Raw genomic sequence first — 12,277 nt, 5'->3', positions numbered from 1 at the left:
GGCGCCCAGATCTGCCCCTTTTGGCTGCCGTCTCCCTTTCCTCCTTTCCCTCCTCCCCTCCACTACCGTCCCCCTCCCCTCCTCCTCCTCCCCCTCCCCCACTCCGCCGCTGTTTTCCCCTCATCCCTCCTGCTCCTTTCCCCCTGCGCCCAGATCTGTCCCGCCGCTGGCCACCGTCGCCTCCTCCTCCTCCCACCGGCTATATATATAAATAAATAGTTTTTATTATAAAACTATACACTTAAATTTAATTTTATATATATAATTTTTATTTTTATTTACTTAAATTTAAAGCATTAATTTGAATTAGATAAAATCTGCACCATCGATTGTATTAATTAAATTTAGACCTTAAATTGATCAAAATCCATCGATTATTAAATAAAAATTTAAATATATTTTAAATTTTAAATTAAAAAATAAATAAAAGAAAATGCACGTGTAATTATAAATATTTAGTGTCAGTATTTTGTCATAGTAAGAAATTTCATGATTTTAATAATAATTATTATGTTTGTAAAAATTGTTATTAACATGAGTTAATGACAAAAAAATGTGCACAAAATTGTCACTAAATACAATTAGTGATTCATGTATAGTGATGAACTAGTGACAACAATTAATAGTTGTCACGATTTTATGTTGTTACTAATTTTATTTAAAGATAACTTTATACACATATTTTTGTCACTAATAATTATATAGTGACAATATATATTATTAATAATAAATTTAAAATTATCACTTGATAGTTTGTCACTAGCATCATATCTTCTCGTAGTATATATATACTAACTTTTTAGAAAGTATTTAATAGTGGGTTGTCGAGTGTACTAATGATTGAATAGGGTTTAATGCAATTTACCTCTCTGTGCTATTACAAATGAACAAATTATGCCCTATGAAAAAATAATAGCAATCTAATTTTATGTGCTTTTTTAAAATGAAGCAATTTCCCTTCCGATCAAAGAAGATAAATTAATTCATTTTAAAAAACAGAAAAGATAAATTACTATATTTTTTAAAATATAAATAAATAAATTGCTATTTTTTTAAAAAAATAATTTATTTATTATAATATCATAATAGAGTTGCTTGTACTTTTTTCTAATTGAATATGACTACTTAAAAAAAAAGAGACAATTGCTGGAAAAACGAACAAGATTCATACTATTCATTACTGTACTGATGAATGGTAGGTAGGTTGCTGCATATATATATATATATATATATATAAGCTTAAATGATTTTTTGGGTTTTATAGTTAAATTATTTTGTGTTTTTGTTTTTAAGTATTGTACGATAATATTTTGATCTTATATATTTTCAATTTTTGTAATTTTAGTTCTTGTTTTGTCGAATTCACCCTATAAGAAAAAAATACATACAAATTTCATGTGATCTTTTAAAATTGGGACTATCATTATAATCAGCAAATTTTTGCTAACGTTTTTATCATTTTACTTTCTTGAATAATATCTTAATCATGCATATTTTAAATTTCTTGATTTTAATCTATTTTTATTGGAATTCATCCTTCCTATTGGTGTGGAAATGAATTTCGACAAAAAAATAACTATTTTTGTGATGAGACTATGTTAAAATCCATTATATAAGAATTAATGATTGTATTTTTTTTTGTCCATTGGCTTCTCGGCAGTGGAACTACACCTGTGTTTATGTGTGTGTGTGAAATTTCGTATTTTTTGTTTGCTATTATCCTAAAACATTGGAGGACCCTCAACTCCATTCACTCATTTAACATATATATTAAGGGAAAAATGCAAGTAATCCCTTGTGATACTGTAAATGAATAAATTACTCCTTTATGAAAAAAAAAATAGTGATTTACCTCCCTGTATATTTTAGAATACAACAATTTACCCTTCTATGATTTTTAAAATGAAGCAATTTACCTCCCTGTATAAGGAGGTAAATTGCTTCGTTTTAAAAAGTATAGGAGGTAAATTACTATATTTTTTTCATATGGGGGTAATGTTCTCATTTTCAATATTACAGGGGGGTAAATTGCTATTCACCCTATATATTAATGATGGGGAAGTTCTATTTTTCTTCTCATAGCCTAAACCTAACACATCTTTAATTCCATTGTTTAGGAATCTCCGAAAAAAAGCCTTATAATTTGTAAAATGTCTAATTTCCAGTCCTCCTACTAACTTTTATTAAAAAATTGACAGAAGAAAATCATACGCAAGTTACACAATCGTTATCGTTTTAAAATGAAGGAAAATGGCTACGTGATTTTTTCCCGTTAATTTTCTAATAAAAGTCAGCAGGGCATTTGAAAATAAGAATTTTCTAAAATTATGGAACGTATTATTTAAAAAATTCTCATAAGCAGTGAAATAAAAAAGTGTACAGAACCTAATCGACTACGAGATCAAAAATGTAATTTTTCGATTAATGCACAACCAACTTGCATCATTGTGCATGTACTTGACCCCTCTCAATTATTTCACCATGTGTGCATTAAAGTTCCTCACAACCAGCAATGCATATGTGGATTATTGATAGGGTTGGGGTGGGCATGCAGGACCCGGATGTTCATCGGTGGCGTATGGAGCGTCGGAAGAGATAGGCCCATTTCGGATTAACAAAGATGCCTCATCTCTCTATCTCAATAAATACTCATGGAATAGAGGTACCTCAACTATCTCATAATGCTAACACACATGATTTTTCATGTATCTACTCACATGCATTATGTCATTTCAGTCACAATTTTCATCTTGTATGTATATGTATGGGGGATTCGACAATTTTAATCCCATAAAAAGTTGATTTGATAACTGAGTCTTATACTCTCAGGATGAAAATTACAATTAGACCTAGAATATTTGCTCTTACCGGCTCTTGACTTCCCCTTTGAGTCCAAGTGGCCTGACCCGGTGGCGACTTGCCTACATTTTTCGGCATGCACGAACTTGTGTTCTTCATAAGTTTCAAATGGGAAAAATTATATTTTTAGTCCTATAGCATAAAGAATTCAATCCTTTTAATTCTATATTTTGTGGGATCTTTAAAATGGTCTCAATATTAGGAAAACTAGACAAATTTAGTCATCTACTTTACAAAATTTTTAAAATGGCATCAAAATTTTAAAAGCTCGATATATTTGGTCATCTTCTTTACGGAATTTATGGGACTAAATGTCTCCAATTTTCTCAAACTTGGAATTATTTTGAAAATTCCATACAACATAGCACTAAATGCGTCGAGCTTTTTGTAATTTTAAATTATTTTAAAAAATTCCGTAAAACAGATCTAGGATAAAAAAATATTGAACCTTTATTTTATAGGAGTAGAAGTTTAATTTCACCTCTCAAATGCCTCATCTCTACTGTATGTCTAAGTTTAATATAATTTATCAGTGTGATATTGTCAATGAGCAAATTATTCTCTTACAAAGAGAAAAGTAACAATTTTACCTCAATTTTTTTAGAATAGAATAATTTACCTCCCGTCTGAAGGGGTAAATTACTTCATTTTAAAACTACACAGAGATAATTTACATTTTTTTTTTCCTCATAAAGAGTATTTTGCACATCCTACATATAACAGTATTTGCTTGCATTTTTTCAAAAATATTTCTAGCCAAGTCCGCTAGGAAAGTTTTTTGAGTCGCCTTTCTTCCCTTCTGTTGGGCTTCAATTATTGAGAAATATATACGTATATTTGGACAGGATTCCTTGGATTTTCATCTGTCCCAACTCGCCAGGAATTTTCTTTTAACACTGTCCTTGAATCCTCATTTGCAATGAGGCCATGTCGCCCTCTAAACTAATTCTGCTGACATTGAGATGCAGCAATCCATCCTAATATCGGAAAACACTTGAATAAATTAAGTTTTTGGACAAATAGCAAAACTATAATATGTTTTGAAAATTCTGTTTAAAATTCTCCACTATTTTAAAAATAGATTAAAGAAAAAAATAATTTACTTTTTTAGACGTAGGTCGCATTCCCTCACCATTAAATTCAGTTAACTGCGTTAATTCTTTTTTAGAAAAACTATTATGTCCTTACTTATTATATATTATTTTTTTATTTTAAAAGTCATAAGATCTAATCAATTTATTTTACTTGTTAGATCTTAAAATTATAAAATAATTAAAAGTTTATTTTTAACCAATTTTAAATATATATGATATGTCTAATAATAAAAATAAATTATTACTTAAAATTGACCCCTTCCTCCCCCCACCCCACTCTCCACCGCTCACACCTACAACCCACTTTCTGTTAGTTTCTACATCAAGCTTTAGCGATTTGAGTGATTGACCAGAGAGAAATGAACAGTGCTTTCTAGAGGATATCTGTCAACAACAAGATCCTAACAAAGACACAGTTGTTGGTTTATATATCGACATCTAGAAAGAAAGAGCTTGACAGAGCGATATTATCTGGAAGAAGGGGCTCTTTAAGGACCTTATGAAGGGATCGTGGAGATGAGCGGTCAATAGGTAAGAAGGTAGGAGCCGGTAGGATAAAATCATGATAAGAAATATGGAATGTGAAAGATAGAGGAATATGGTATTTGGTTAACTTTAGGACATAAGAAATTGGGGGTGGGGGCGAGTCAAAGGTTGGCATTTTTCCGAGGGGCTATTCTTGCTTGCGCGTAACACCTTGGTACCATTTAGCTTTCATTCTCCTCATCTAAGGATCACTCTCTCCCCTCAATTTAGCTACAATTCAAATACCTACTCACCCTTTGGGCACAACGCCGGACAAAACTAGTAGATTTAGCAACAAGAATTCCAGGCCCTAGCAAACAACTAGCCAATCATGATTTTAATATGAAAAGCTCCTTCCCAGTGATGAACAGACCAGAGGCAGCCCTCGCCCCTGTGAGGGTCGGGGAAGCTAGATTCTATTAGTGATTTGGGAACTCTTAGATTTCTTGTACTAACTTCTTAAATATTTACAGCTTAACAAAGGAACTACAAATCCAAGATCAGAAGAGATAAAGAAGAAAAAAGAAGCTACTAAATCAGTAGATCAACTCAGAACTCGTAGGTCCAAATCTGGGCTCAGTAACATCTAACTGCTAACTCATAGCTCAAAGCTCAAACAACTAACTCATTAACTCCTAACTCTAACATCTAGCTCTTAGTTCAGAGAGGATAGAAAAGGTGGACCTGTTATTCTATTTCTTCCTCTAGTCGAAATAGGCAGGTCGAAGAATAGAGCAGCAGAAGGGGGGTTTTCATGCTGAATTTATTAAACTAGGGTGTCTTTGTAGTCTATTTTTAAATATAGGGGAATTATTAGATATTTCAGGAAAATACAGAGATAAAATGAAGTTTAGCCTAAATTTTGGAATGCGCTTCCTTGTAGAAATGTGTATGATTATCCCAAGTACACGATAATGAGTTCGCTCTTTTTACATAATAGCTTAAATTGTTCTCTGCCTATTTGAGTTCATTTCACCACATGAGAACATATTTGTATGGAAATGTTTTCCTCAAATTAACCTTGGTCCGACCCAATTAATCACAAAATAGTGTTATGTAATCGATCATTTTTTTTATACTGTACACTCGTTATATGATACTGTAAAATTTCCAATGCTCGTGTTTATGAATATATGTAAAATTTGCAATGCTCGTGTTTATGAATACAACAGACGTAAATTATGAACACGAACCATTAATATTAACATTATCATGGTTACAGTGGCAAATATTCTTTTTCTTGAATCACCGGCTGGCGTCGGGTTCTCTTATACGAATACAAGCTCTAATCTCAAAGATTCTGGAGACAAAAGGACAGGTATACATATATATGTAGATTTATGCAGAGTTCCTTTCAATATTTTCATGAGTGAAGCAATAAATTGTGTCGTAATTTACCTAGGAATTGATCACAACTCATCAAAGTTTCCTTTTCATTAATATGTGTTCGACACAGCTCAGGATGCTCTCACCTTCCTCGTAAGATGGATGTCCAGATTTCCGCAATACAAATATAGAGACTTCTACATGTCGGGAGAGAGTTATGCAGGTATATAATATATATGTTTATATATTACAAGCAACCCTTACGTAATATTGTAAATAAGCAAATTACATCTTTATGGAAAAATAAATAGCAGTTTACCTCCTTTATTTATTAAAATACAATAACTTTCCTCCTTATGTTTTTTAAAATGAAACAATTTACCTTTTTAGACAGGAAGATAAATTATTTTATCTTAAAAAGTATAGGAATTGCTATATTTTTTTTATAAAAAAGTAATTTATTTATTTTCAATATTATAGGAGAATACCTGTACATATTTAATACTAGTCCAGTGTTTGGATCTTGGATTTTAATAAACCAAACTTTAAGAAAAAATATTTTCTTGCTGCAAAATCATAAAACATTGATCACTTCAAGAGACTGGTCGAACAAGATGGGATATCCAATTCAATTTCATGTTTAATACGGATAGATTTGTTACAAATATTCCGACACTGTATGTGGATGCGATAAGCCGAGATAATAATTTCTCTCTACCCCAGAATTATCCCATTGGTGAGGGTGGAATAGGTTTATCTAGGAACATTGTATTTTCGGTCTCTTAAATTAGGCTCGTTTTTTATTTTTTGTTATGATTTTTTCATATTGTATCTCATTAGTTATAATTTTTTTTATTTTTAGTTCGTAAGTTTTCTGTTTAATGATTAATAGAGAAGTCACGGGGCAGTTAGTCCAGTACGTGTTTGAACGAACGATTCTTGTGATTTCTATGTTAATTATTAGACAGAAAAAAATCACGTGAGAACTAAAAATAAAAATTTTTGAGATGTAGTATGAAAAAAATTATAACTAATGAAATTAAATTACATTTTATCCCACACAAGTCTAGCCGACATATTATGGCACAAAGTCAATTTTGTCCATGTACTTCCCATTCCAATTACTTCGTTGCAATTAACTAATTAGGGACCCTAAAAAAATTTAACTAATTAGGGTAGTTTTGAAATTTCCCTTTATTCATCCATTCAATCCTACATAGTAAATTAAGCCAAGCCACCCTTTTGATATTATATATCAGTAAATTATACTCCAATAAAAAAAATTAAAAATTTACGTCTCTATATTTGTAAAAATACAAATTAAAAATTTTACGTCTCTATATTTGTAAAAATACAATAATTTGTCTCTATGCGTTTTTTAAAATAAAACAATTTACCTCCTTTGATAGGGATGTAAATTGCTTCACTTTAAAAAATACAGAGGGAGTGTTTTCATAGGGAGATAATTTACTCAATTGCAATATTACAAAGAGGTAAATTGCATTAAACCCAACAAATTAATGGGCATTCATGTATCAACAAATTTATCCATCTGGTAGTATAAAATACTAAACATTGTAATACTATTTCTTATTTAATGCTATTTAGGCCTGTCAATAGATAGGGGCGATAGGGCCGTATCCTATTCAGGCTCAAAGAAGGTCTAAATAAGAACAAAAATTATTATCATGAACTTATCCAATCCATTGAACCCAATTCAATATCCATGGTACTCTAAACCTGACACGACCCAATTTATTATTTTGATTTTTCCTGTCCCACTTTTTCTCCTACAATTCTCTTTTTTTTTTTTTTTTTTATATATAGAATTTTCCCCTATAAGTCAAGGTGCAAAAGATGTTAACAAGGATTGATGGAACTGGAGTCTATGTAGGATAATCATTTCCCAGTTGCTAATTATTTGATATTATCCTTCTTCCACAGGGCATTATATTCCCCAATTAGCACAGAAAATATATGATTACAACAAGAACTCTTCCCATCCATTCATCAATCTGAAAGGATTCATCGTAAGTCCACTTCAACAATTTCAATACTTTAATTTTCATCTTTTTTTTTTTTGGTTAAATGCAATTTATTCCCATAATATTTTAAATATTTCTTAAAAAAAACCCTTAATAAAGAAAAATTGTCGAAAAATTCCTTCTTGAAAAAGCCAAAAGAAAAAAACCCAAGTGAGGAGGCAATTTGCTTCTTTCTTTTTCTTTCAAGAATGAGTTTTTCGACAATATCTTATTTTTTTAGGGTATTTTTTGAACATTTATAATTTGATAGGAATAATTTGCATTAAACTCTATTTTCTGATCACTTAACTATGGAGAGAATTACATTAGGTTTTTATATTTTTTTAATTTTATTAATAGTGAGGTTCTTACTTTGGCCACACAAGTTAAAAAAACATCTCACTTTTGATCTCTTTGTAACCCTTAAACTTATGTGCACTGCATTTAATATTTATTTGACAAAAAACTTGATGAAAAAACAATTGCAAATGTAAAGTGTAAAATTTCGTAAAGTTGAAATGATAAATTTACACAAAAAAGTTTGAATACAAAACTGTAACAACGGCCATCGTTCGGTTGGAAAAATGTAATTATCCCTCAAAATAAACTACACATATATCCAGGTAGGAAATGCCGCCACAGACCACTACTACGATGGCATCGGAACCGTGACATACTGGTGGAGCCACTCTATCATATCAGATAAAACATACAAATCCATTCTGAAGAACTGCAATTTCAAATCAGACGAATACTCAGAGAAATGCGATGATGCTCTGAGTTATGCCCTGGACTATGAATTTGGCAACATCGATCACTACAGCATTTACACGCCGTCATGCACTGCATCAACTGGCAAACCAGTGCTTTCTCCGACGCTTAAGAATACCCTCATACGCTCCGGATTTTATGGATACGACCCCTGCACTGAGAACTATGCCGAGAAGTACTATAACAGGCCGGACGTGCAGAAGGCCATGCATGCAAATTCTACCGGGATTCCATATAAATGGACGGCTTGCAGGTATGCATTGGTTCGATTTGGCCAGACCTGATTTGTATACGAATGTTTTTGCGTGGAGGATGCCTTAAGAGTGAATTTGTTCTTGTTTATGTTCATTAAAGATGATTCGGAAGAAGATTGTTGATTGATTATAGTTCTTAAATTTACCTATGTACGTAATTATTACAGTGATGTACTGGGAAGGAACTGGAAGGACTCGCAGGCTTCTATGCTGCCTACCTACAAGAAGCTGATTGCTGCTGGACTGAGAATATGGGTGTTCAGGTATAATCATATTCAATTTATGTTAGAATTTCCCGTACAACTATACATGATTTCTTAATATTTTCGGCCAAATTCATAGGTTTTAAATATAGATGAATATACACGTGCAGTTTGAATTGCGATTGATTAGAATTTCTACTACAGGTCTTGTTAGGATTTATTGTGATTTTGGTCCTTAACTGTAGGTGTTTGGCGTTTTGGTCATTTGAGAAATGAAACTTGCCTCTTGGTCCATTATCTTTGTAAATTCATGATTTGAGGATCCATTTTACAAAATTTGAAAACTTTTTGGAAAATCAACCCAAACAAGTCCGCACAATGTGCAAGTCATCTGTGTTCTTAAATTTAAGCCGGCATGTGATTTGCACGTGTAGTTTTTCAGCAGATTTAGAACTTTTTCTGACAAAATATGTCCCCAAATCGCAAAATAAAATTTTTCAAAAGACCAATATGCTAAACACCTATAATTATAGGACCAAAATTGCAGTAGAGTTGCTGTTGTTACATTTTCTATTTTATTTAACATACTTACCACATGCATAAAAGTTAATATATGTTTTTAAAAAGTTATATAATCATTGACATATTTATTCCTAAAAATACGTACATATATCATTTGATCAGAACTCGGTGGTATCTCCATCGAAAAGTTTACTGTAGGACAAGAATAAAATAAAATATGAACTTTATGAACGACAAAATCAAGAAATGAAAATGAAGAATTAAATTGTAGTTCAAAAAATACAAACTTAAGAGACCATTTACGGCATTTACCTTTCCACTTTTCTTACCCGGGAATGTCTTGTGTCTAATGCAGCGGGGACACAGACTCGGTTGTGCCAGTTACTGCAACCAGGCTATCCTTAAACCATCTGAACCTCAAGATCAAAGTTCCATGGTATCCATGGTACTCCGGGGCCGGCCAGGTTGGTGCTCTATGTGTTTAACACGAGCTATCGACGCGGACGAAGAGGTTTTTATAAAAATAAATGCTCTAACCCCATGCTCATTGAACTTGAAAAATTTATAGGTTGGGGGATGGACAGAGGTGTATGATGGATTGACATTCGCCACAGTTAGAGGAGCTGGGCATGAGGTTCCTTTGATTCAGCCAAGGAGAGGTTTCATCCTTTTCAGGACATTCTTGTCTGGAAATGACTTGCCTAAATCATGAACAACTTGTGTCACAAAAATACAAAGTAGTAAGCGTGAATTGAAGTTGAATTGGTTGTGGTTTCCGTAAGAAGGAAATATAGTAGTGAGAGGCAGTGATTATTAGAATAGCATGATTTTATTCCAATTGAACTGAATTAAATCAAGCTAAGGAATTGTGTCAAACTGAATTATGCACTTTGCTACATTTAATTATGTGGGTGGATCGCAGTTGGCCCCTAAATTAACCCTATCGGATAATTGCACTTATTTCTCTGGATTAATTGTATAATTTTAATGTATTCTGAGTATTTTCCATCTTAAGATAATATCAAATTATTTTTAATTAAAAAATATTTTTTAATTATAATAAATTAAATTTAAAATACTAAAGAAAGAAATTTATTATACCGAATTGGCGTACAAGTCGCTCGATCTCATCCTTGACCTGATAACACTCCTCCGTGTCATGGCCTTTCTCACGATGGAATCTACAGTACTTGTTAGAGTATTTCTTTGCTGGGGTAAATCTCGTGTGTCTAGGCCACTTCAAAACATCGGTCTTCTCCACCATCATCAGGGTTTTCACTCTAGCCATGTTCAACGGGGTGTAGTTATGATATTTTTGTTGATATGCCGGCTCCTTGCTTCGGTCGTGTTTCGGTCGCCGATCTGCCCCACTGCTATGATGCCTAGGATCCCTTCCGTGATCCGAACTAGTCCTCCATTCACCATCTTTCATGGCGTTCATTTCTTCTTCGTCTATATACTTCTAGGCTAAGCTCATTAGTTGTTTAACGTCTACCGGGGGGCCCCTTGCCAATGCTGATGCGAAAGGTCCCTTTTTTAATCCATGAATGAGGATGCTGATCATCATATCTATCCTTAGGTCTTGCACTTCTAGGGTCTCGTTATTGAACCTCCCCATGAAATTCTTCAATGTTTCAGTATCGCGTTGTCTTATGGTAAATAGGTGAGTCGCAGATCGCTTCTATTTCCTCTTGCTCGCGAAGTGGAATGTGAATTTTTGTATCAGCTGTTCGTGCGACTCGATGCTATCAGGTGGCATATTGGTGAACCACTCTTGAGCCTTACTTGTCAAAGTAGTAACAAAACGTTTTGCATTAATGGGGCCAGATTGCCCGTAAAGGTTCATTACCAGGTCAAATGCGGCCAAGTGCTCTTGCGGATCTCTGGTTCTGTCGTATTTGGGCAGGTCTGACATTCTGAAGTTGGGAGTCACGATCTCAATCAAAATTTGGTTACAGGAGGGTGAATTCCTATGTTGGGACACTAGTTCCCCATGCCTTTTGAGTTTATCTATTTGTTTTCTCAACATTGCAATTTGTTTTGATACACCATCTACTTCTGCTCGCGAAATAGCAGGTCCTCTGAAATGGCTTCTATCCCTGCTACTCGACCCGACCTCTGATGGCGTAGGCCGACGTCTATCTGCATTCTTTTTACTCATTCATTCGGATGTTTTTTCTTGTTTTTTTTCTCCAAATAACTTTCTTTTCGTGGCCTCCTTCTCAATAGGTGTTGTAGTTCTCTGTTCATAAGCCACAATTGTGTTTTGTCCAGCCTCCTCCATCATTGTTGTAGTTCTGTCCTAGTTAACTGGATAGTCCGTTCCATGCTTCCCAAATTCGTATCAATTCCTTGAATATTTCCTCCCATATCTCCTTCCATGCTTCCTTGGTTTATATTTTACGTTCTCACAAACGGCGCCAAACTGATCCTGTTCGAAAATATGATCACGAATAGCAACCTCGATCACCTTATATTCTTCGAATGGATCTGCAAACCTGAAGCACAAAAGGTTAGGCTAGTCGGGTTCGTCCCTGATGATGATCCTCCGATGCCTAAGTTAGAATAGATATTTTAAACGGAGGTATATGTTGCTAACAAAAAAGATTTGAGTGTTGTAATGTCATTACCTCGTAACAGTTCAGACCTCATATTTATATGATGACTCCTGATATATAAGGTAGGTGCGCGTGTTTTAA

The 12,277-nt window shown here is 33.3% G+C and overlaps 1 protein-coding gene across 1 annotated transcript in view; it reads left to right on the top strand.

Moving 5' to 3' along the window:
• LOC105166333 (serine carboxypeptidase 24) overlaps nucleotides 1-10,521 on the top strand; it is a 13,767-nt gene extending 3,246 nt beyond the window's left edge. The window contains exons 2-9 of the mRNA XM_011085647.2: nucleotides 2,555-2,662; nucleotides 5,701-5,796; nucleotides 5,935-6,027; nucleotides 7,749-7,834; nucleotides 8,452-8,852; nucleotides 9,021-9,116; nucleotides 9,934-10,042; nucleotides 10,147-10,521. Coding sequence (XP_011083949.1) covers nucleotides 2,555-2,662; nucleotides 5,701-5,796; nucleotides 5,935-6,027; nucleotides 7,749-7,834; nucleotides 8,452-8,852; nucleotides 9,021-9,116; nucleotides 9,934-10,042; nucleotides 10,147-10,290 — 1,133 coding nt within the window. The 3' untranslated portion in view covers nucleotides 10,291-10,521. The remainder of the gene's footprint in view (nucleotides 1-2,554; nucleotides 2,663-5,700; nucleotides 5,797-5,934; nucleotides 6,028-7,748; nucleotides 7,835-8,451; nucleotides 8,853-9,020; nucleotides 9,117-9,933; nucleotides 10,043-10,146) is intronic.

Source organism: Sesamum indicum, linkage group LG7 (genome assembly GCF_000512975.1).
Source record: "Sesamum indicum cultivar Zhongzhi No. 13 linkage group LG7, S_indicum_v1.0, whole genome shotgun sequence".
NCBI classification, from domain to species: Eukaryota; Viridiplantae; Streptophyta; class Magnoliopsida; order Lamiales; family Pedaliaceae; genus Sesamum; species Sesamum indicum.
Note: the sequence above shows the minus strand (reverse complement) of the source record. Positions and strands in the feature narration are given on the sequence as shown.